A 26,264-nucleotide genomic window follows, 5' to 3' on the forward strand; every position below is an offset into this window, starting at 1 on the left:
AAGACCAAATTGGCCTCAAATAAAGCAAAAATTCTAAAGTTATGAATAACTATTGAATTGTTATAAATTTAAAAACAAAAGTTGTTAATACAGGAACAAAAGTTATGATGGAAAAGTTACAAATTTTCAACAATTGATGCATATTAGGACCTGCATATGCGGAGTTGCGAATGACTATTGAATTATTGTGAATTTAGAAACAAAATTTGTTAATATAGGAACAAAAGTTGTAAATAGAAAGTTGTGAATTTTCAACACCTGATGGATATCAAGACCTGCAGATGTGGAGTTGCAAATGATTGTTGAATTATTGCGAATTTAAAATAAAAGTTGTTAATATAAGAACAAAAGTTATGAATGAAAAGTTATGAATTTTCAATAGCTGATGCATATCAGAATCTGTAGATCAAGACTTGCAAATAACTATTAAATTGCTGCGAATTTAAAAATAAAAATTATTAATATATGAACAAAAATTGTGAATGAAAAGTTGTAAATTTTTTTAATATGAATACAGGAGAAAAGTATTGTTTTCTATAATTTTTCAATGACAGAAATATTTTTTGAGATTTTAAGAGAATTTTGCTATTTCATGATACCAATATATTATTTACATAATTTAAATAAATTTTTTTAATCATTTTTCCCATTAAACTATCTATCACCAGTCATCAGAACCCCGGTCAGCCACTGGCAATTGGGCTCTGACATAGGTAAAAAATACTGACACCACCAGATCATTGAAACTATTTAATAAATATATGCAAAATATTTTATATATAGTGAATTTATGGAGCAAAGGTTGCCGAAATAAAATATAATAATAGTTACTTACCATTTACAGTGGGTAACGTGTTAATGAAAAATATTTTCATTTAATGGTTACTATTATATAAAATACTTGTTATTCAAATTATTTATTAATAAAAATATATTTATTTAACAGTTTTGTATAAAGTACTTGTCATTTACATAATGTCACTTGTTAATAAAATTTAATAATCATGATTATATTTATTATTTACAGTAGGTCACCTTTTAATAAAAATATACTCAGGTAATCACTATCACTATTATATAAAATATTTGTTACTTAAGGCTAGGTACTTGTTACTAGAAAATATGATTATTTAGTGGAGAACCCTGTCACTCACGTTGGATTAATTATTTTATCGTAAGTTTATTCAGTATATATTTTTTAAGAAAAATTAATTAAATATCACTTTTGCCCATGGTTCAATATATAAAAAAAAAAAAGGAGTTGTCCAAAGAAAAGAAAAAATAGAGAGAAAATTATAGCTATAAGTTTTTAAATTAAAGTACAAAAAACCAACCAAAATCAACCAACCAAAATCAACCAACACGAATGCACAACTCATTCACCGGTGGGATGGTTGAAACTTCCGTCTTCTTTCGATGATTACGAGAAAAACCCAAGCAAGTGTATTCCCCAAAGCTTAAAAACTCTCTCTTGTTCAGTCACACCCTCTTCCTTCCTCTTCTTTAATCTTCCATTCTCTCGTTTCCTATCCACATCTCGCTTCTTCTCCTTCTCAATCCATTCCTACATTGTTCAATGGTTCACCTTCTCAATACTTCCTTTCTTCCTTCTTCCTCCGCTCTTCAACGGAAGCCCATTTTGCCGCCGTCATTCCGTGCTGCTTCCGCCAATCGGAGTAGAACCCAGATTCAGGCCAAGATCCGGGAGATATTCATGCCAGCTTTGAGCTCCACGATGACCGAAGGCAAGATCGTTTCCTGGGTTAAGTCCGAAGGCGATAAGCTCTCCAAAGGCGAGAGTGTCGTGGTGGTCGAGTCTGATAAGGCCGACATGGACGTGGAGACCTTCTACGATGGGTTTTTGGCGGCAATCATGGTTGAGGAAGGTGGGGTTGCAGCTGTTGGGTCTCCTATTGCGCTATTGGCGGAGACGGAAGATGAAATTGAAAAAGCTAAGTCCAAAGCTGGTGCTTCAGCTTCTTCTTCGTCTTCTTCTCCTCCTGCCGCTGAACTAACTTCGTCTTCTCTGGAGCCTCAATCGGGGAAAGTTCCTGATAATGTGGCACCGATTCCGGAGCTTGGGGGCGTGGTTGTGGCGTCGACCCATCCGGCTTCGGAGGGAGGGAAGAGGATCGTGGCGTCTCCTTATGCTAAGAAGCTAGCGAAGGAGTTGAAACTGGATTTGGGGAGAATAGTGGGCTCTGGGCCATTGGGAAGGATTGTGGCCAAGGATGTTGAAGCCGCTGCTGCAGCAGCCGCCACAGCCGCTTCTTCTGCTGCCACCGTTGGCTCCCCAACAAATGCCGAAGCTGCCAGGGGAAAGAGTGCGGCAATTGAGTTGGGTTCAGTTGTGCCTTTTACAATAATGCAGAGTGCTGTGAGTAGAAACATGGTTGAGAGCCTGGCGGTGCCGACTTTCAGAGTTGGCTATACCATCACCACAGATGCACTTGATGCTTTGTCCAAGAAGGTAAGATTGTATATAAAAGTAGATAAATATGTTTTACATCATTTTTGCATCAGTCAACTATATTGATCAAATAATGATGATCAGTTTTAAGTTTGTTCTGCAATGTTGCAATTGATGGTTGATTGTCTATTTGTCCCCCGTTCCCCCCCCCCTCCAAATTTTGATATTGGTTGGAATTTTTTGCATAGTTTCCATCTGTTATCTGATTCTGTATTTTGTGAAAGCATTGGTGCTCTCAGCTATGGGGAGGAGAAAAGCGGAAGTTAAATGCTTTGTACTTAATTTTAAATTTCAATGAAAATGTGTATATTATCTCCTTGATTTTATAAACGAAATCTTGATTTGCAAGAAATGTTTATAAAAGATGATGAACGAATATAAATTGTTCTGTTACCTGTGCACTATTAGCTTGTAAATGTGCTCTTTGCCATCTGTTTGTGGAGGTTGCATTGTGATTTGATGAGATTTTGACTATTAAACTTAAGGGCTAATATTATCTATTTTTATTTTCTTAAATTATTAATTATCATTGTTCAAGATGCTGTACGAACATCATATGGGCTCTCCGAAAATGTTAATGACCTCTGTTTTCAATAGTTAATACCATAAGATTGGATGTCAATAATGTTCATGTTGCATCATGCTCTTATTGCAGGAACATACTTTCTCTCCATTACTGAACGCGTTGATAGCAGAAACTATTTTGAATGATTTCTTAATATGAGATTCTAGGGATAGTAAACACCCCCCCCGGGGGGGGGTTGTTTTGGATGAATGGGTGATTTAATCATTGGACCAGCCAGAAACAAGAAATCAGATATTCATTCAACTCAGGAGAAAAATAATTATTAGCAGATTTTTTTTTTATTCGAAGCAATCCAATGAACTAAATACAATGAAAATTACAAGACATGCATGCTTTTATGTTCTAACACGGTAGCATACCCTCTATTATAGCTGGATATCTTAAGTTTTTCAAATTATTTTGTGACCATTCTGGACTTCGCTTTTCCTGAAGTGATTTACTGAATTGTGTTCAATTTAATCCCACGTATGTTAGATCAAGTCAAAGGGAGTTACCATGACAGCATTGCTTGCCAAGGCTACTGCACTTGCTCTGGTTAAACACCCTGTCATAAACTCCAGCTGTAGAGATGGTAAAAGCTTTTCATATAATAGTAGCATCAATATTGCTGTTGCTGTGGCTACAGACGGTGGACTAATTACACCAGTTCTTCAGGATGCGGATAAGGTTATTGCTGCTCTATTTTAGGCTGTTTGGATATTTGTTACTTCAATTCTAAGATGGCACCTAACATTAAAGAGGTATTTTTTCCTGTACATTTTAGGTTGACATCTATTCATTGTCAAGAAAGTGGAAGGAATTGGTTGACAAGGCACGGGCCAAGCAGCTGCAACCTCATGAGTATAACACAGGTACCAAAGTTAATTGTAAATGTTTAAGTAGGGGGTCTATTCACCTCCATTTTTTCATCAAATGCGAGTAGTTGAGTTCTGAATCTATTGGAGTACGGGACACAAATTTGTTTGCTCTGGGACCTTTTTGTTCTTTAATTGGACATTTAGTTCTATATTAACGTGAGACCTTCATAAGTTCTGCTAGTCTTCACAAGTTTCTTATTATTTCTTCTAGTCCAGAGTTAGGCACTCATAATTGCATTTGTTGCTCCTTTTGCTGCTATAATTGATAGATATATTTTGTAAATGGTATGACTTTTCTATTGTATATTTTAAGTCACTTTCTTTTTTATTTGAAATGTGAACTTACTGATAATAAAATTGTACCTGACATATTAACTTGTATGGTTTCTATATAGTTGCTTACCTTCGCTGCTTGTTCTTGCTCCTCTAGGTACTTTCACTCTTTCCAACCTTGGAATGTTTGGTGTGGATCGCTTTGATGCTATTCTGCCTCCTGGAACTGTGAGTACTTTTACTTTGGGTCAAACTAATTTTTCCTACCAGGTTTTTTGCAATAGTTTGAGAATTTAGACTCTGATTCACATGAATCTGTAGGGAGCAATTATGGCCGTTGGAGCATCAGAGCCAACTGTTGTGGCTACCAAGGATGGTCGCATCGGCCGGAAGAGTCAAATGCAGGTACATTCCCGTACATTTCAACCCCCCCCCCCAAAAAAAAGGGCACAAATATTCGAGTCCAAACCTCACTTATTCTTGAATTATGCAGGTCAATGTTACAGCTGATCATCGGGTTATCTATGGGGCTGATCTTGCTGCTTTCTTGCAAACCTTGTCAAAGATTATTGAGGATCCTAAAGATCTTACATTCTAGTCGTACTTTCCTCCACTCAAATGATGCATTTCTCTGGTAACAAAGTGAAGAATGAAATGTTTATTCGTAGCTTTAGGTCTTTCGCCCTCAGGTCCTAGGTTCTCTGATCATGCAGAAACACAGGAGTCCAGACACTATACACCCATTTTTACAAAGAACAAGAGCAGAGTGATGAATATTGAAGTTGAATTCGAGTTTCTTAGATGAGATTTTCAGTAACAAAAAGTTGCTTTTTTTTTTGGCGAGAACAGGAAGTTGCTTTTGTTACGTATTGATTGCCTGCCCATTGTTTTCTAGTCATGTCCAATTTTTGTCTAGACATGAAAGTTGGCTTGGAATTATGTCTGGAAAGGGGGAAAACAATTATTGTATTTTTATTATGTTATGGCTTACTAATAAGCAAATGAATGCAGTCTGATTACGGCAACATTTGACTTCAGTGCGGATGGATGATGATAAATATTTTTTTTTTAATTCAACAATATGAATGAATTTAGTTGAAGTTAAAAGGTTCTATTTTTTCTTTCTTTAGTCTTTGAGATCATGACTCATGACATGAGTACTCTTTCTCAGATAGTTTTATATCCTTTATTTTACAAAGAAGGTCATAGGATGCACTAGGAGGTAAGAATGAGAAAGTACGATGACATACAATTCATTTAACTGATTTCATTTAATGAGATAAGATTTTTTTTTTTTGGGTATTTTAACAAGAACTTTGTAAACTTCTAATTTCAAAAGATTTAGATCTTAATAACAAAAGAGAAAGGAAAAATGACAGTAAATTTATTTAAATTAGGTAAATGATGGATTGATCCCACAAAATGGTATAATTCTTCTGGAGTTTCTTGGGTTTCTTTTGTCATTAGGGAATTATTGGACATGATTAAATTGCCCTCAAAACAAACAAAAATTCCAAGCTTCACTAAAGTTGTAGATCATGTAACTGGCAAGAAAACTTTAGAGTTGTATATGTCACTTTTTAAAGTTTTCTTGTAATTTAAATTAATAAAAGTTGTTATTTGTTAGATTAGAATGATATTTCATTTTTTGTTGATTTAGTCAATTTACAGGGGTATTGATAAATTACAATTCCTTGTTAATAGCTATGAATTTAAGGACAAAACTTGTAAATATAAGAATGAAAATTGTAAATGGAAAGTTGTGAATTTTCAACTCTGATGCATGTTTGGAATTGCACACTAGGACTTGCGAATGGCTAATACATTGTTGCGAATTTAGAAAAAAGTTGTTAATACAAGAACAAAAGTTGTGAATGAAAAGTTGTGAATTTTCAACTCATGCATGTCTGGACTCACACACTAGGATTTGCGAATGGCTAATATATTGTTGTAAATTTAGGGGCAAAAGTTGTTAACTAAGAACTAAAGTTGTGAATGAAGACTTGCGAATTTTCAACCTTGATGCATGTCTGGACTTGCACAGCAGGACTTGCAAATGGCTAATACATTGTTATGAATTTAAGGACTAAAGTTGTTAACCTATGAACCAAAGTTGTGAACGGATACTTGTTGGTTTTGTACTACTAAACTTTCCTTGCTGAATTTTTTTTCTTTAATTTTTTTATTATTTTACACTTTATTCATCTTCATTCTTCTATTATTTTATTGAATTAAATTGTGCTTGCTGAAAATTTTTGTTTCTATTCACGTGCACACCAAGACTTCGTTTTTTAATACTTATTTTTAGTCTAGTAAAAGACTTATTTTAAATAACTTCACTTTCTTTTTCTTTTTTTAAGGTTTAGCTTTTGCTATACACACATGCAACATAAAGATTTTTAATCAAGTTTAAAATCATTGGTTTTCATCTTTCATATATTAACTTTTAATCTCTCTCTTGCTCTCTCATATACTCAAAGATATATAAATTTAGGAACACATTAATTTTTTAAAAATTCACAATCCAAATTCTAGAATTGATAAAAGGGAAATTATAGAACTACAAGAACATAGAAATAAGGGGACAAAATGGAAAACAATCATAGAATTGTAGAAAGGAGGAGAAGGAAATCCACGCTCACAATGAAAATGGCCATATAGAAAGAAAAAGCGCTAGAGAAAGTGTTCACAACAGTTCATTCTTTGTTGCTTGAACCCAAGCACTATTTGATATTTTACATTTACTATGAAATATTCAGTCGATAAATGGAACTTCATTCCTTAAACAAAGAAGTCATTACATATATTAAGAAATATTCAAATAGCGATTACATTGACAAATGTTGAAATAGTCATTACATTGAACAACCCCTTTATATATTAAAGTGGCTATCCCCTTCTCTTTCCTGTCTTTTCTTAAGTAATTTCAAGGCTACCTTCATTTTTTTATTTTTGGATGGTTAATTAGCCACCACAATAGCTCAGCCCTAAAGTTAGTAACTTCTTCCTGCACCAAAGAAAGAATAACACATAAATAGAAAGAATAACATCAGACAAAGAATAACACACAAGTATAAAGAATAACATCAAAGAAAATGCAAATGTACATCAGTGAAGTCTTGCGACACTGCGAGATCTCATATCTTCAACCAAATCATGACAAGAACAGCACAATCCTTCTTGCAAATATGTAGCACACAAACAATAATCACAATTGGTCAAAGGAAACAAAGGCATTACATAAACAAGATAAGCTATAACAATAGGTAGAGAACACACAGATTATTTTGTTAGGGTATCGAAGGCTAAATAACATCAGCTATTGATTTCTTTTCGATCAAATTTGGGTTCACCAACTCAATGATGTCAAAGAACCTATTTCGTTGCAAAGGAAACAAATTCATACTATCAAAACAACATGCACGTAAGGCACACCATTAAAGTTGACTAATAGACCATACACAAAATTAAATTCATAACTTTTGTTCCTATATTCACAAGTTTTATCCCTAAATTTACAACAATTTATTAGCCATTTGTAAGTCTTAGTTTGCAAGTCCAGACATGCATCAAAGTTGGAAATTCGCAAGTTTCCATTGATAACTTTGGTTCCTATATTCACAAATTTTGTCCTTAAATTCATAATTATGCAATAAGGAATTGTAATCTATCAATATCCTTGTAAATTGACTAAATCAGCAAAAAATAAAATACCACTCTAATCCAAAAAATAACCACTTTTATTATTTTAAATGACAAAAAAATCTTAAAAAGTGACATATACAATTCTAAGGTTTTCTTGTCAGTTACATGATTTACAACTTGCATCATTTTCACCCTCACACTTCTCCCATCATATTATATTTTGCCTGTAATATTTTTTACAAAATGTCCCTCTATGTGAAAATAACAAAATCGTTCCTTTCCAAAACTAAAAGTAGAAGAAGCCATTTCTCATGCCAATATGAAATAATGAAATAGTCATTCATCGATATGTCTATTTTTTAAATATCATGATCACATATCTGTTATGTTTTATCCAACAATAACTATTTTTTTTATATTCACAACTTTTGATTTATATATTTACAACACAATTGAAAATGATGTATCATTTATCATTTATCTATGTAGAGTAAGCATCAGTACCCACATTTTTTACCTTTAAGCATGAACAGAAAATAAAGGCCTCAATCATTTATGTACAATAACTCACATCAACTTCAACTATTACATATGGGAGGAGAAAATTTCAAGGAGGAGAGAAAATTTACCCACATATAGTGGAGGCAAAAGAGGAAGAATGGTTGCTTATATATACCCACGTACAGTAGCTCAATAAAACAAACAACCCACGTACAGAAATTGAAAAAAAGGATCATGACAACGGGAAGAAGAAGGAGAAGGAGAAGGAAAAGGAAAAGGAAATGGAGAAGAAGAGGGGACGGATCAAAAGAATACCACGAAGGAGAGAAGAAGACGAGGACATGAACAAGATGAAGCAAAGCCTATAACGCACGTGAATTTTTCTTCAGTGAGGTTTTGGATTTTTATTTGCTTTGAGAGTAATTTAGTCATTTCTTTTAATTTCCTAGTGACAAAAAAATCCCAAAGGACTCAGGAAAATTATATCATTTCATGAGATCAATCTATTATTTATCTAATTTAAATAGATTTTACTATCATTTTTCTAAAAAAAATGTGAGCTTTGTTTTTTATGATGAGAAATTAAAACTTTACTTTCATCAATTTTGTGATTTCTCCCAAAAAAACAATCTTATGAGTTATTTTTTATTTAGTCTTGATAATACAATAATAACAAGGTCGGTTATATAAATTGTACAACACCATTATCTTTTATTGTTTAAACTTAAAAAAGTCAAATTTAAATTAAAATTAATCACAAGCGCTAGAGTCTAGACAACAAATAGTTTCCCAAAAAAGAAAAAATCTTATTGAAGCATCTAAGATTAATTATAAACGAGAAAGGACTAACAAGCAAGAGAAAGACAATAACGGAACCTTAAATCTTAAAAGTATAAATTCAAAACAACAAATAAAGCAATTCAATCAAAAGATAAAGCAATTCAATCAAAAGCACGGGCAAACGAAGACGTCGAAGCAATACCGAAGAAACGACCTTTATCCATTATTTATATAAGGAGTTGTACCATAAGCATTTTGATTTGCTTTACAGTTTACACAGCCGCAAGCCTGCTACACTTTGCATTGTACAAGCACCTAACGAGTAATTAAGAATTATCAAGTATTCTACTCTGTCTGTTGTAGATTAAATCCAACCCTTACTTGAGTACTCCGTATAATCTTTGTCCTTATCTCTGCAGAGTTTCTTTAGGAGCGCAGAAGATCCAACTAGAAGGAAGGATACAAACTTATCGTGCATTCAGGAGCATTCGGAGCACACTCTTCATCTTTGGTCTTGCTTCAGGGGATGAACTGACACAAGCAAGAGCTATCTGAAGGATTGCAAGCATCTGGTTTTTGACAGCCTGAGATGTTCTACTGACATTAAAATCCAGAATGTGATCTTGCTTCGTTGAGTTGCGCGTTACCCACTTCACCAATTCAGTTCCATCAGTCACTGCTGGCTTTCCTGTTAACAATTCCAGCAGGATTACCCCAAAGCTGTACACATTCCCAGCCATCGTCACTCTCATTGTGTATGCATACTCTGCCAATCAATCACCAAGCAAAAATACTTTTAGGACTTAGAAAGGTAAAGAAGCTTAATCACTCATTAAATTAAAAACCAAAAATATGGGAATATATGGGAGAAATTGTAATTTCCAGTAGGGGTGTTCACAGGACGGGACTGAGACACCTTTGTCTCGTATCCCTTCTCGAAGAAAGAAAGGGACTGAATTTTTGTCTCGTGTCCCGTTCCGTCCTGAAAGTCGTCCTATCCTGTTAAGAATTGGGATGAGATCGGAACGTCCTACTGTCGCAATAAATCGAATAATGTGGAAGAAAGGCATGGATAATAACATTCATTAATTTTTTTTTAAAAAAATAATTTATAAAGTTCAAAGCCAAAACAATACGGATTACATAAATTACAAAAATTTAAAGTCAATTATTAAATTACATCAATCACAACTACAATTGTATAACATATTATAATAGTAATTACAATTGATCTCTAAACTATAAGAGCAATAAAAATAGATCAGCAAGGCACAACATCAAGTCATTATTCTTCTTTAGTTAAAACATGCTAAACTAGTTACTTTTTCAAAAATAAAGCAAGAAATATGATATAAACAAGTTATTAAATAGAGAGATATATGAATAAATTGTATTAATATAATCAATATATTATAAAGAAAGATATTACCCTGTACTATTTACTCCGTGCCATTAAAATTATCAATATAAAAAGCTTTCAGTTTTAAATAAGAATTGCATGTATTGAAATTAAAATTAACATAATTAATAAAAGTATAAATTATATTATAATTAATATATTTAATGTATCTTTTTAAAATAAAAATAATATATATATAATATTCAGGATGGGATATGATGTCCCAAAGGCAATCCTGTGTCCCGTCCTATCCCGAACCCTTTTCTTGTCCCGTCCCAATTGTTTTCGAGTTGGGACAAAACCCGTCTCGATATGATTGGGACGAAATTGGGTCAATCGGAACGGATATAAGTTAAACACCCCTAATTTCCACACACTAATGTGTTATGGAAAAATATTTTAATACTCAAGATCACAAGAATATCCTGCACATAGTAGGTTCACCTAACTTTAGTCAGTTGTGTTATTGAGAATTAGTGATAATTTTGTTAAAAAAATTATAAAATGCTATGAACATAGAAGTCCTAGTTTAAATTAGTCAAACCACATTATGCCATGTCAATTTAAAATATGAATTGAGGACAGACTAACTGAAGTGCGAGGTGAAAGAGTTTCTGACCAGGAGGAATATAGCCAACAGAACCAGCAACTGCGGAAAAACTTCCTGTGCTTTTTGAAGGATCAATCACCTTGTAGAGTTCAATATCTCCAACCAGAGGCTCCTTGAGAGACTTCAGCATTATACTTTTACTTGATAGGTCAAGGAGAAGAATTGGACCTGAGGCGAATCCATGCAGAAAAGAGAGACCTTGAGCCGCCCCAACAGCTATACTATATCTGCTAGCCCAATCTAAAGAGTTTTCCAAGCTTCCGTGAAGAGCATCATAAAGGGAGCCACTTGAGATAAATTCATACAGTATATAAGCACTGTCAGTGGATAGAACATAAGCCAAAGGAGTCATGACATTTGAATTGTTCAATTTCGCCAAGACCTCTAGCTCTTTACCAAATTTATCTTGACTGCCCAGTGGGAATAGCTTCTCACTCCAGTTAAGCTTCTTGACAAAGTAGATTGATCCAGATGGCATAATAGTCTTATAATAAGTTGAAAACCTAGTTTTCAGGGTAATGTTTGATGTTTCAGCAACATCTTTCATGGCCTTAGAGAAATCAATGTTGGATCTGTGAATTCCATTTGGAGTTAATAAGTGACCTTGGATGACCAGAGGGGGTTGAGGGTGGTCATCATGTGGTTGTAAGTGTTCGTCATTTACCCTGTATAAACGTCGTGAGATTAATACAGCCAGCACAGTTACCAGGCCAACAAGAAAAACTGCAGCTGCAATTGCAACAAGAACTGCCGTGACAACAGGATTTCCCTTAGGAGATATTGGGGAAGTGTTAGAAGACGCAGTTTTGTTTTCGAGAGCTTTATTTCCACCTGAATCGACTTTAACATGAGAATTGAAGTCGGGAATGACTCCGGACAACTCATTATTAGAAAGTTCCAACTGTGTCAAAGCCGGCATCTTGGTGAGAAAATCAGGAATTTCACCAGAAAATTTGTTATTCGAGAGATCCATGATTTCCAGGTTATTCAAGCCAGCAAGAGTGCTGGGAATAGGCCCTGTAAAGAGATTGCTGCTGAGATTCAACGCAATCTGAAGATTCCATGGCATTTTTGGAATTAAACCACTTAGCTGGTTTTCTCCAAGTTGAAGTTCCATAAGAGACGCCATGCTGCTTATAGATGTGGGAATAGAACCACTGAGATTGTTTCGCTGTAAGTAAATCTTACTAAGCTTTACCAAATTGAACATTGCTGGTGGAATGGTTCCGTTCAGAGAATTGTGGCTCAAATTCAGAGTTGACAACTTCTGTAGCTGAGACAGTTGAGTTGGTATTGGTCCAGAAAGCTCATTCCCTTGAAGCTGCAAGACTTGAAGATTGCGGAGCTTTCCAAGCTCTGCAGGCAATCTCCCAGACAGTTGATTCTGAGCCAAGTTCAACAAGGCCAGATTCTGGCAAGAACCCACCTCGCCGGGTATTGGGCCTGTCAATTTATTGGCCTCCAGTTCGATATACGTCAAACTCTGGACTGTCGAAAATGCTTTTGAAGGTATCGTCCCATTCAGGGAATTACCCCCTAATCTCAACCTGATAATGCTAGAAGATATGACTGCAGGTAAAGGCCCGGATAACGAATTACTGGACAAATCCACATGCTGCAAATTGGATTGTGAAAAAAGGTCTGCTGGAATAGGCCCGGACAACTTGTTATAACTGAGATCCAAGTTACTAAGAAATCTCGTAATTCCGCGGGGAACAGAACCATCGAAGTGGTTTTCATTGGCTGCAAAACGGCGGAGGGTTTGGATGTTCGAGAGTGCACTTGGGACTGTCCCTCCAAGGTTATTAGAGGATAGAATTAAAACTTGCAATCTGGATAGATCTCCGATGCTGCTAGGAATAGAACCTGTAAGCTCATTTCGTCCAAGGTCAAGCAAAGTCAAATTTGTGTAACTCAGGATTTCAGCAGGGATTGTACCTTCAAAGTGATTAAGGCTCAGCACAAGCTGCTCCAAAGCCCCGGAATTTCCCAGTTTGGTAGGGAGGGACCCATTGAAAGAATTGAAACTAAGATTTAAGCTCTTGAGGTTCCCTAACCCGGCTAACTGTGATTCAATTTTCCCTGAAAAAGTATTGAAAGATATATCCAGGGACTCTAAGGCATCAAATCCATGAAAAGTAGGCAAAGGACCGAATATTTTGTTGTAACTAAAATTGAGAAACTTTAACCCCTGAACCTTCCCACAGTCAGAGATGAAATCGTCTGGAATTGAGCTGAAGACATTAACAGAAAGATCAAGATGCTGCAAACTTTCGATCTGGCAAAGACGAGTCACAAATTCGGAAGAAGAGATGGAATTCCCAGATAGCGAAAGTTTGATTACAGAGGAGTTGGTGGGGTCGCAAGCGACGCCCTTCCACTGACATGGATTCGGGTGCACCTTAATATTCCATGAATCAGTCAAGCCAGTTTGATGAAGTAGTAGGGAGAGCGCGGTCATGGTACTGGTTTGGTTCCGGGATAGCAGACACAGCGCCATTGGACAGAACCAGAAGCACAGAGAAACGTAGAGGACAGACGAATCGTACCCATACCTGCCCATTTTGGAGCTGTCTGCTGGCGAGATGATCCTTCACCTCTGCAATCTCATCGAAGCCTTTGGCTTTTGGGGTTGCGGGCAACAAGTATCGGAATCTGGGTTCAGAGGGAATGGAACAAATAACAGTAATAGAGAAACAGATACGGCGGAGATTTAGGGGTCTGAGGATTGAATTTTGGTGCAAAATGAGGAGCAAGAAAGAGAGGGGAGTGTTGGGTTAAGGTGGTTTGGCCTGCCACTGCACGGGCAGAGACTTGGAAGAAGACTCAGACGTTGACGAAAAAAGGACAGGGGGGTTAGGATTTTGCTTTACTAGCCCGGCTTTGCTTGATTCCATTTGGATGGGGACTTTGACTGAGAACACTGATAAGAAGAGTTGAACTGAACAGCAAAGTAACGGCGAGGAGGAATGGATGAGGAAGGCGGAACTGGGACCCCTATGGGAGAGAGTAAAGAGATTGACTCAAAATGAAACTTGAAAGGTGGGAAGTGGATTGTTCAAAGTTGAAACGCGTAGGAGGAAACGACTGGGAAAGCGAGACTTTTGAGGCTTTTGCAGGGCGTGTTCCTCACTCCCTCTGCTCCAAACGGTCGTATTGGTGCAACTAATGGCCTTCCATTTTCCTGGCAACGCCCTTGGTGGAATCTTGCTCCTAATGCGCGTCACAATTGGGGTACATCATTTTCCCACTTCAACTTAATTTTACCAAGATAATGGGCAGAATTCAGTGATACTCAAATGACAAGTAAATAAATGTATGAAATTTATAGTGATAATTAATTAAACATTTTAGGGAAATTGAATTGTGTGATTTTCTACCAATTTTCCGTTACATATCAAATGTTATTCTCTTCACATGAATAACTTTTTATTATCGGTTGAATGCGTTTTAATATTACGAAAACAAAAATGAAAAGAAAATACTTTTAAAATACGCAAATAATTAGGCAAAATGTTATAATTTTTTTAAATTTCTGTGAACCTTTCTAACATTAATAGTTTTTGATGCAATGACTACAATACCTTCAATTTAAATTAAAATAGTAATTTTAATCATTTTGTTTCTTTATTTTATAAATTTTATTCATCACTTATTTATATATTTTTGTTTCTTTCTTTTCCTTTTTTTTTTTGGCGGTCAATGTTTCTTGGTATCCCTTCTGGTCCACGGCGCTGGTGGCAAATCAGAGAAAAATGCATAGAATGAGACGACTTCCTTTGCCCCCAAAAAGAAAAAAAAAAAAAAAACAGAGTCGACTTTGAAGGCTTCACTTCCATTCCACATTTTCTTAAGAAAAATAAAAAAAGGGGGATAATTGCAAAGTGGCTATGATAATAAGCATTTGATGGAAGAGAACAAGAATTATTGGAGGCAAAACATTCACAGTTCATTTTTAACTTAGCATGCTTATTGGTTCATACCTTTTATTGTTATCAACAAAACCTCCGTAGAAAACAAACAACATACCCTACTGCTCTTTCCGGTTCAGCACAACCCATCAGCATGTTTTCGTTCGGCTGAATATTTACAGTTCCTCTTCTTCTAGTTGTGAAAATAAAAATAATATCTCCATTTTAGCATAATATGCCGGTTGCTTATTTATCGTGATATCATCGTTTATATAAGACATGCTGATATTAAAAAAAAGAAAATGTGAGAATCAACACTTCCATTATAAACGTCATGAATCATGATATAATAAGTGAGAATAAGGGAGACCGTCACTGTTTAATATAAAATGAAAATATTATTTATTCTATCTTTATTTTTCCTCATTCAACTACTTGGTCAGTTAAGGGGATCTGAGTTCGAATACGGCGCGAGCATCGTTGGAGATATGAAGGAAGTGTGAAGTGTTGGAAGATGCAGTTTTGTTTATGAGTTCCTTATTTCCTCCCTAGTCAACTTCAACATAACAATTGAAGTTCATTCGTAGAAAGTTCCACTTCCACCTGTTCAAAGCCGGCATTTTCGTTGAAAAACATCGGAAATTTCAGTTTTTTATTTTTTGTTTTGTTATTAACATGCACCCTTTTATTAAAAATAATCGTATTTGAGGTGCCTGTTATACCCTAAGGTCCTGTTTAGTTATTAAAAGAAAATGAAATAGAATAAATTAAAAAAATTAAAATTAAAATAAATTGAATTACCCTTCCACGTTATGATAAGTATAATGCTATAAATGTGAGAATCATCACACCTTTTAAAAATTTAATGAATCATGATTTACAATCTCATAAATTAATTATCTTTTTTTTTTTATAAATGTGGTCCAACCATCTCTTTTAATTATTATTATTTTTTAATCTATTCCATTCCAATGCTTTATAATAACCCATCAAGACTTAAATGTGGAAAAAGTTCAAGATTTCCAAGTTATTCAACCTCGAAAGAGCTGGGAGCAGGGCCCCTAAGGAGATTGGCAGTAACTAAGATTCGACCCAATTATTGGGCCTTTATTAACATATCATATCATCCCCCTTTATTTCCTGCCACCATCTCAACCGATTCTCGGATGCAATTGTCCAGAGTGATAATGTTCTTAGTTAAACCTATTTTGGACCACAGCCCAAATGGAAAACCTGTTTCACTAAATTGTTTCAAATTTTAAAATATTATGGAATAATTATTGATTGAATTTTTTTACTTGCAGTTGATCTAGATTATAGTGTCCTTTCTCTGTTTAATTTTTTTCCAATCTTAAATACTTAAGAATAATTTTAAAATATTTTTATATAAATACCACTATTTTACTGAAGACTTTTTTAACTGTAATTTATTAAGTCCGGAAAATTTTCACTTAAGGTCATGCATGCAAACAAGATGCTCCTATTTGGAGCTGGAACAACTACATTTTGGTTGATCATGAGTAAAGTATGATGGAGTTGTCCGATCAATACAAGCATGTGATTTACATAGTTTTATTTTTGACAACAAATTGCTATTCTTTACTCCAATAATTTATAAAGATAATTATGATTTAAGAATTTTTAGAAACTAAATGATTCAATATTTTACGCGGGTTACGTATGAGGAAGGACAAATTAGGGGATGTGGAGCCAGAGGAGTTTAAATGTGAAAAGATGAATGAATGAATGAATTGTGTTGAAAGTTGAATGGCGCAAATGTCACTTTCATTTGTCGTGACAACTAATTACCATTTAAATGACTTCCTCTTTTTTATTCGGCCATTATTAATTATTAATATCATAAATTGGCAACCCTTGGCTTCCCTCAAAGGTATTCCCTAATGCCTACGTTTAATTTCCATTACTTAACCAAGACAGGCAATCTATATACTATTTTTTCTTAATTTTCAAGAAACAGTATATGCTTCTCTAGTTTTATTTATAGAGTACAGAAAAAATTTTTTAATCCTATTTATAAGGTATTTGTTAATTTTCAATACTCTTCTTTATATTTTTGCTTTTATTAAATATTTTAAATAAAAATATCAATAATGATATTTAAGAATATTTATTAAGAGTAAATGTAAAAATTTGTTAAGTTTTAAAATAAGAATAATGAGATTTAAGTTTTCTTTAATTTTAATAAAATATATTAAAAGTAATTTATAAATAACATTAGAGAAAATATTTTTCTGTGCATACTTTGTTAATAATAATTACAATTTCAAGTTGCTGTGCATGATTCATTACATTACCTTTGGCGTGTGTCTCACATGAATGGACCTTGTGCTTAATCCGTGAACCAACAAACGAGAAACTTTAGTGCATCTTATGTCAATGTTTCAATTTATTTACTAAATATGGGTAAAGGTGTAAGATTGATTTTTTAAAATAATTTATCATGAATATTGTGGTTAACCATCATTTTTCATGCCTAAAAGAAAATTGATATTTTAATTTTCTTTGTTGCCTGTGCTCCTTCTTGTCCTTTTGATAAATCACATCCTAAAACGTTTTCTCAATATTTTATATAAGTCATTTTTTTTTTAGTATTTGTAATCTTTTATGTATGATTTTAAAACTACCTTCCAACAAAATTCTAAAAAAAGATGCAATTTTTAATTCTAAAAAAATGAAGGAACAAGATTAAAATTGATTTTTTAAAGATAATTTTATAAATACTCTTAATCAACGTACTTTGATTTTGGTGAATTAATTAGAAGTAACTTATAAAATAAATATGAGATAGGATTATTGAACTAAAGGAGTGAAATAAAAAAGTATAAAACATACTCCCTCCATCTCAAATTATAAGATATTTTTAGAGAAGATTTAGCATTTCAAAAATAAGACATTTTGATAAAAGTAAGGTTTCATTAATGATATTTTTTTAATATTATCCTTTTCATATATCCTCTCTCCTTAATTTTTTTTATTAATAAAATATTAAATGAATGATATTTTTAAAAATTTATATTTTTATTTTAAAAAAATAAGATTATAAAATATATTTAATTAACTTTATTAATGTATAAAAGTTTATTTAAAAAACATTTTATAATTTAAAATGAAAGGAGTATTTTTTAAATAAAATCAATTAACTAAATGATTGATATTATATTAACTACCTATAAATCTTTTTCCGTCCTGAACAAATTCTGGCAGAAAGAGAAAGACACGTGGAAAAAAGGCGACGAAGAAGCTTTCCACAGCACGATGCACGTCCCTTTCTCTCTCTATTTCTTTCCCTCACAAGATCTTTGATCAAATTTTGGAGACTAATTAATACAAAGTTTCAAGAAAGTTATCGTTTTTTTTTTTTTAAATATAGTTCATAGTTTTCAGTAAGTTTGGTAATTCAGGTAAAAAAAAAAAAAGAAAGTGAATTTGGCAATAAGGTTTTTGAAACTCAATAGGAGATTTTTGTAATCTGAGAGAGATTATGGTAATTTTTAAAATTCCGTCAGGTTTATGTCATCATAAAGAGTGTGGCTGAGGAATATAAACCAAAATTTGTGATTCCTATTGAACAAGAAAGCTTAAACTTTTCTGCAGCAGTCGAACCAAAACCTTTTCTCGGAGACAATCATCAGGTCCAGTGGTCCTCCACCACCACCATCGCCAAACCTAACCCAAAGTTGTGATCACTGATCAGCGAATGAGCCATGGATGGTTCAGAGGGCTTCACCTTCCCCAGAATCAGTGACAATTGTCCTTTCACCATTGATTCGCCCCCTCTCTGGAATATCCCATCTCCATCTTTCTCAGCGGCTGCTACTGATCAAGACGCCAGAAAGGCAACAGAATCAGAAGCAAAATTGATCTGCGATGGCTTCTTGTATGAAAATGATGAGAACACAATGGACTTATTGTGGGAGAACTTCAATGAGGATTTGCATTCAACTTCTGCTTCTGCTACCTCCTCTTCCACAGAGGTGCTGTTCTATATTATCCATGCTTTGTTCTTTGTTGAAGGATTTGATTACTAGTATTGGTGTTGTGGATAATGATTTTTGTGTTGCAGAGCAGATGGTAGAAGCAAGGTGTGGATCAGAAGCACTAACGGTGGTGAAGAGCAATGGTTCAGTGATTGCATCAAATAGCTGTAAGCCTGGCACGTTGGTGCTTCTCAAGCTGTTAAAGAAGCTCTTCTCTGTCACCCATCCTCATAGGAAACCCACAGCCACCACTGCAGCAACTTGAGTTTGCCCATCATTCTGCAATCATGCTATTGGCCTTCTGGCTATCATTGGTTCCTAACAAGTAATGTTGCTCCTTCATTTATTTACAAATTTACCATTTTGCCTCTTCCATGTTTTTTTTTTTTTTTTTTACAGAAATCTCCCTTACAGCCTTACTTGATTCCTATTTACAACTTTTATGCAGCTTCTGGGACAAGAAACTCCTTCTTCATAAATTCTTGTTTTTATAAATATTTTTAGGCTTTGAAGCTTTTACTTTTGGCCAAACAAAGACACCCACACGCACACTCATAATAATAATTGGCATGAACACCCGTTAGTAGCATTTCAGCAGAGAGCAAAAACAGAGCAGCAGAAACACGCTCATAATAAAGCTGCCCAACTCTTGCATAATCAGACAAATAAGACGCTCGCAATGCCTGAACAATACACGTCATCAGACAAATTTGGGAGGCATAATCTTCCGCCTACAGTGTCACTTATTCTTGTTTAATCATCCATTATGTTAATTTTGATATTCGTTATAAAGTACAAGCTTGCTTTTAAATGGACTTCATTTGAAAAACTCAATGACACCGTAGACCGAAAGAGCACGAGCTTGTGTTCACAGACAATATTTAATTAGCTCCACATGTTTTTGTTCTATTGTTCACCAGAATAAATATAGGCATACTACTTCCAGAGCTTGTGTTCCCAAGATATTGTTCCTTCATAAATTAGTGAGAATGTTATTCTGTCTCTATAAACTTAAGAATTTGATCAATTAAGGGGATCCAAGTTCGAATCCGGTATAAGCAACGCTGGATGAATACAGCCAGCAGAACGGCCAGGCCAGCGCCAAAAGCTGCGGCTCCAATCATAACAATAAGATCCATCACAACTGCTGACGAATTTCCCTTAGGAGATCTTGGGGAAGAGTTGGAAGACGCAGTTTTGTTTTTGAGAGCTTTATTTCCACCTGAATCGACTTTAACATGAGAATTGAAGTCGGGAATAACTCCGGACAACTCATTATTAGAAAGTTCCAACTGTGTCAAAGCCGGCATTTGAGTGAGAAAATCAGGAATTTTACCAGAAAATTTGTTATTCGAGAGATCCATGATTTCCAGGTTATTCAAGCCAGCAAGAGTGCTGGGAATAGGCCCTGTAAAAAGATTGCTGCTGAGATTCAACGCAATCTGAAGATTCCATGGCATTTTTGGAATTAAACCACTTAGCTGGTTTTCTCCAAGTTGAAGTTCCATAAGAGACGCCATGCTGCTTATAGATGTGGGAATAGAACCACCGAGATTGTTTCGCTGTAAGTAAATCTTACTAAGCTTTACCAAATTGAACAGTGCTGGTGGAATGGTTCCGTTCAGAGAATTGTGGCTCAAATTCAGAGTTGACAACTTCTGTAGCTGAGACAGTTGAGTTGGTATTGGTCCAGAAAGCTCATTCCCTTGAAGCTGCAAGACTTGAAGATTGCGGAGCTTTCCAAGCTCTGCAGGCAATCTCCCAGACAGTTGATTCTGAGCCAAGTTCAACAAGGCCAGATTCTGGCAAGAACCCACCTCGCCGGGTATTGGGCCTGTCAATTTATTGGCCTCCAGTTCGATATACGTCAAACTCTGGACTGTCGAAAATGCTTTGAAGGTATCGTCCCATTCAGGGAATTACCCCCTAATCTCAACCTGATAATGCTAGAAGATATGACTGCAGGTAAAGGCCCGGATAACGAATTACTGGACAAATCCACATGCTGCAAATTGGATTGTGAAAAAAGGTCTGCTGGAATAGGCCCGGACAACTTGTTATAACTGAGATCCAAGTTACTAAGAAATCTCGTAATTCCGCGGGGAACAGAACCATCGAAGTGGTTTTCATTGGCTGCAAAACGGCGGAGGGTTTGGATGTTCGAGAGCGCACTTGGGACTGTCCCTCCAAGGTTATTAGAGGATAGAATCAAAACTTGCAATCTGGATAGATCTCCGATGCTGCTAGGAATAGAACCTGTAAGCTCATTTCGTCCAAGGTCAAGCAAAGTCAAATTTGTGTAACTCAGGATTTCAGCAGGGATTGTACCTCAAAGTGATTAAGGCTCAGCACAAGCTGCTCCAAAGCCCCGGAATTTCCCAGTTTGGTAGGGAGGGACCCATTGAAAGAATTGAAACTAAGATTTAAGCTCTTGAGGTTCCCTAACCCGGCTAACTGTGATTCAATTTTCCCTGAAAAAGTATTGAAAGATATATCCAGGGACTCTAAGGCATCAAATCCATGAAAAGTAGGCAAAGGACCGAATATTTTGTTGTAACTAAAATTGAGAAACTTTAACCCCTGAACCTTCCCACAGTCAGAGATGAAATCGTCTGGAATTGAGCTGAAGACATTAACAGAAAGATCAAGATGCTGCAAACTTTCGATCTGGCAAAGACGAGTCACAAATTCGGAAGAAGAGATGGAATTCCCAGATAGCGAAAGTTTGATTACAGAGGAGTTGGTGGGGTCGCAAGCGACGCCCTTCCACTGACATGGATTCGGGTGCACCTTAATATTCCATGAATCAGTCAAGCCAGTTTGATGAAGTAGTAGGGAGAGCGCGGTCATGGTACTGGTTTGGTTCCGGGATAGCAGACACAGCGCCATTGGACAGAACCAGAAGCACAGAGAAACGTAGAGGACAGACGAATCGTACCCATACCTGCCCATTTTGGAGCTGTCTGCTGGCGAGATGATCCTTCACCTCTGCAATCTCATCGAAGTCTTTGGCTTTTGGGGTTGCGGGCAACAAGTATCGGAATCTGGGTTCAGAGGGAATGGAACAAACAACAGTAATAGAGAAACAGATACGGCGGAGATTTAGGGGTCTGAGGATTGAATTTTGGTGCAAAATGAGGAGCAAGAAAGAGAGGGGAGTGTTGGGTTAAGGTGGTTTGGCCTGCCACTGCACGGGCAGAGACTTGGAAGAAGACTCAGACGTTGACGGAAAAAAAGAAAAGCGGTGTTTCGGTTTCATTTACTCGCTTTCTTTTTCTTGTGGGGTTTGGGAATAAATCTGGGTGCAGGGAAAGTTGCTGGAAATTTGTGGGATTGAGGAAATGGATCCTTGCTATGTTCCGAATTGTTGGTTCTACTTGAAAACCAAGAAAAAGAGAGAGCGGTGTTAGACAGTTGAGGGCATGAATGCTGTTTCAGGGCAGGTGATATGGTCAGCAACTACACGGAAGGACTTGGAAGAAGACGACTGTGACTCAAAATGCTGAATGTTGAATGTTCAGACCTGAGTAAGAGGATGAGGTAGAAGTTCTCCTCCCGTCTACAATGCGAGCACAGAAAGAGGAATTATGCTCCCCCACTCGCTATCTGGCAACTTCACTATATATGTTGTTCGACTTAATCACTTTATATATGTGTGTGCATGTGTATATGAATATGTTAATTTTGCCCACAAGGAGTCTGTCTTTGACTAAATAATAGATTTTTTTTGGGGGGGGGGGGGGATGAGATATTGGGGTTCATGACCCCAATTATCGTCAAGAAGAAAACATTCCATATGGAATGGCCACAGGCTATTTGTGGATATTGAAATAAGAATGGTTCAACTAGTTATCAAGATAAGTTGGTGAGTTGAAATTGAAGTGCAAGGGCAAAAGAGTGTACTAGTAATCAAGTAACATTTATCCAATTGTTTGAGCGAGCGAATTATTACTCCTCTTCATTTAATGTTGGAGTAAAGAGAAATCCTTCACTGAGAGTATCATTCACAGACCAAGTTCACTGATTAGAGAATTTTCCTACATTGTTCTCTATCTGGAAATTGTCGGTACCTGGTCAATGAAAATCTTTCTACGCTGGACTTGCAACATTATCATTTTATTTGAAGCTTTTTGCTTTTGGCCAAATTAAGGCGCGCGCACTGACACACTCATGATATTTGGCATGAACACCCGTTGGTAGCATTTCAGCAGAGAGCAAAAACAGAGTAGCAGAACCACACTCATAATAAAGCTTCCACATATCCTGACAAATAGAACGTTCTCAACCTCTGGACAATAAAGTCATCAGACAACTTTGGGGAGCATAACCTTCCACCAGTGTCACTTATTGTTGTTTAACCACCTATTATTTTAATTTTGATATTTATTATAAAGTACAAGCTTGCTTTAAAACAATTTTAATGGTAGATGGCATTCATTTATAAAACTCGATGACGCCGTAAACCGAGAGAGCTCGAGCAGCGACACGGAAGCTGGAGAATCCAGAGCTTTTGCAGAGCTTCTCGAATTGTTTCTCGGTTCTTTCCCTGCCCCCAGCTTGAATAAACATTGAGTTGTCCACAATGGACACATACTTGGCAGCAACACTTGACTCTGGTTCTTCAGGCAATATCATGTCCAAAATTATCACCTTCCCATTTTCTGGAAGGGCTTTGTGACAGTTCTTCAACAGTGCCACGCATTTTTCATCTGACCAATTGTGACACGTAGCCTGCAACATTGTCAAAACAAAGTTTGTTTTTGACTATTCATTATCAGCCTAGTCCAATAATATTTATTCACAGTAAATGTCAAACAATTAACAATCATCCTACCTTGACCATAATAGCATCGCCCTTGGGAACACTTACGTACATGTCTCCTCCAACATGTACGATCCCTTCACATAATTAGACAAGCACAAACAATGCAGCCCATCAGTACCTTTGAATTAAGTTAAAATTTAGTGCTAATCGGGAATCATGTTGAATGGGAAGAAAAAGTCAATATGTGAACTCATGCCCCTGACATGACGAATATTGTAACATCCCAAGATGGGGTTTGAGTATTAATTAGTAAGGTATTTAATTAATTTTCTTTTTGGAAAATAAAATATCCTAAAGTGAAACTAAGTATGTCTGTGTATAATTATGTCCATCTTTTAACATTTCAAGGTGATTGCACTAAGCTAATAAGCCCCGAATGAAAATTTTGATAGAGTTGGGGTGTTACAAATACATACCTGGATGGGGCGGGCATGTTCAATGACTTGGGGAAGATCAAAGTTAATACCCTTGATGTGAGGGTGCTTGGAGATTATCATTTGGAGGCTTTGACCAGTGCCTCCTCCAACATCAACCAAGGTTGAAACTGTTTGAAAGCCATCATACACTTCCAAATACTTCCTCATCTGAATTGCTGATATGCCTGCCATTGCCTTGTTGAATGTGTGGTTCAGCTTTGTCTCCTTCTCCATGTATTTCCACATTGTTATCCCATGTACTTTGTTGAACAGGTCTACTCCTCCATCCAGAATTGCTTCCTTTATGTTCAGCCTTCATCCAGTGATGCATCCATTTAATTTTAGGCATAATTTGAGTATAGTTCAGCACTCAGGTAGATCAATATTTGAATTCTCTAGAATGAAAGTACGTGAAGAATTCTTGGACCACATGTTTGTCTTGTCTGAGAGTGGACCTTTTATTAATGTGTCTGGGAAGTGCTTGATAGTTAAAGGGTTTGTACCATATGGGCTGGGCTCAGGTAAGATGCCCTAACCCACCCCTATATCCCATGTAATGTGAATGATTCAATAATTACTTGACTCTTCAATCAGAAAAAGACCCGTTAATGTCATTATAAATAAAACATGAATTTAAATTCTACAAGTAACCTAAATCTACTTACTCAATAAGCATCTCAATTATAGACTTGAATTATTTCAAAGTACATTTCAGTCTAAAAATTTATAACAATTCTCACAGTCAAAACATTCATCACACTTATTGTTTCATCTAAAAAATTGAGATTTGATACTTTTTAAATATTATATGACAAAATTTTTGACAACCATCTAATTAAATTAAATTATTATTATCATGTCATGTAAGATATTCATTGAGTGAGTGAATTTAGGCTGTTCACCTAATTCAAATCTAAATAACAGATGAAGTTTTGACCCAATGATAGTATTGTCATTTTCATGCGGCTAAAAGCCTTGGAGATGCACTAGATGGAAACAAACACCTTTTGTCCACAAGACATTTTGATTAATTGGAAGATAATAATTTAAATAATTGTTTGTCTTTTCTTTTGGACCATCTATAATAAACTAACTAATTAGATTGAGAAAAAGAGACTAACTAATTCAAGTCGATGGCTAAGCCACTGATTATAAGTGAAAATAATGGTCTCACGCGCACGACACGAGAATAAGAAGCGGAACATACCAAACCTTAACAGTAGCAGGATGGCACTGGAGGTTAGAGAAAGAGGCGAGGCTCTCAGTTTTAGACTGCAAGAAATAACTGCCAGCAAGAGACAGTCTATAGAGCCTCTCAAGCTGACCATCTGGATTGGTGCGAGTGGTCCAATCCAGAACCTTGAAAGAGGCAAGCACGCGAAGCATTCTGTCGAGCCTGTCATCCAACTCAGAGTGCTGCGCGGGAAGCTCAGAAGCAATCTCTGAAGCTGACAAGAAATCACCAGAAGCACTTCCTGCTTTCTCTGATATCTTGTCCAACACCTTCAGCTCTATGGCCGCGTTCAGAATCGCAGGCAACACCTGAAAGCTCGATAAGAGCATGGCGTAGAGGCATGCTTCATCATCTTCTTCCTTAGTGGGAAGCTTCACCTTCTGGTTATTGTGGCTGTAGTTCTCCGCGGAGCTCATGCTTGCTTTTGTTGGAAGCACAGCAAATTACATATGATATTGTTTGGCGAGCGACACTGGGTGAATGCCCATATATTTATACAGGGGTGGAGACCTAATTTTTTAATTTTTTTTATAATAAAATGTAAGAATTATATATTTTTGATTCCCTTGAATCAGCACATTATAGAAGTATGAAAATATAAAATGTAATTTTCATTTCAATTTTATATATAATCTTTCACACATGTACAATCTAATTGATTCAAAAGCTTAACTTGAAAATATAATTGTCATATAATCTACTTAAAGCATTGATGTAATCATTTGATTTCTGTTTCATTTTATATTTGATTAAAAAAAT

At 35.7% G+C, this 26,264-nt stretch overlaps 3 protein-coding genes and 2 pseudogenes across 3 annotated transcripts; 2 read left to right on the forward strand and 3 right to left on the reverse strand.

Moving 5' to 3' along the window:
- The first annotated feature begins 1,384 nt into the window (after positions 1–1,384).
- On the forward strand, positions 1,385–5,223 carry LOC129292139 (dihydrolipoyllysine-residue acetyltransferase component 5 of pyruvate dehydrogenase complex, chloroplastic). The gene is made up of 6 exons (XM_054929670.1): positions 1,385–2,470; positions 3,531–3,722; positions 3,820–3,907; positions 4,344–4,414; positions 4,508–4,591; positions 4,680–5,223. The coding sequence occupies exons 1-6, from the start codon at positions 1,577–1,579 to the stop codon at positions 4,782–4,784; spliced, it is 1,434 nt and encodes a 477-aa protein (XP_054785645.1). The 5' UTR covers positions 1,385–1,576; the 3' UTR covers positions 4,785–5,223.
- A 4,088-nt stretch (positions 5,224–9,311) lies between these two features.
- Positions 9,312–14,234, reverse strand: LOC129292906 (leucine-rich repeat receptor-like tyrosine-protein kinase PXC3). Its single transcript, XM_054930605.1, has 2 exons — positions 11,131–14,234; positions 9,312–9,878 (listed from the first exon to the last, which is right to left on the reverse strand). The coding sequence occupies exons 1-2, from the start codon at positions 13,682–13,684 to the stop codon at positions 9,580–9,582; spliced, it is 2,853 nt and encodes a 950-aa protein (XP_054786580.1). The 5' UTR covers positions 13,685–14,234; the 3' UTR covers positions 9,312–9,579.
- A 4,314-nt stretch (positions 14,235–18,548) lies between these two features.
- Positions 18,549–23,033, forward strand: LOC129292800 (uncharacterized). The gene is made up of 2 exons (XM_054930445.1): positions 18,549–19,027; positions 19,122–23,033. Exons 1-2 carry the CDS (start codon positions 18,758–18,760, stop codon positions 19,293–19,295), a joined length of 444 nt encoding a protein of 147 aa, XP_054786420.1. The 5' UTR covers positions 18,549–18,757; the 3' UTR covers positions 19,296–23,033.
- LOC129292798 (leucine-rich repeat receptor-like protein kinase PXL1) lies at positions 19,663–22,676 on the reverse strand (annotated as a pseudogene).
- A 223-nt stretch (positions 23,034–23,256) lies between the features above and the next one.
- Positions 23,257–25,966, reverse strand: LOC129292799 (isoliquiritigenin 2'-O-methyltransferase-like; annotated as a pseudogene).
- Between the last annotated feature and the right edge of the window lie 298 nt (positions 25,967–26,264).

The sequence above is a fragment of the Prosopis cineraria genome, unplaced genomic scaffold, assembly GCF_029017545.1.
Source record: "Prosopis cineraria cultivar Desert tree isolate PC_DT_omini unplaced genomic scaffold, ASM2901754v1 PC14, whole genome shotgun sequence".
NCBI lineage: Eukaryota > Viridiplantae > Streptophyta > Magnoliopsida > Fabales > Fabaceae > Prosopis > Prosopis cineraria.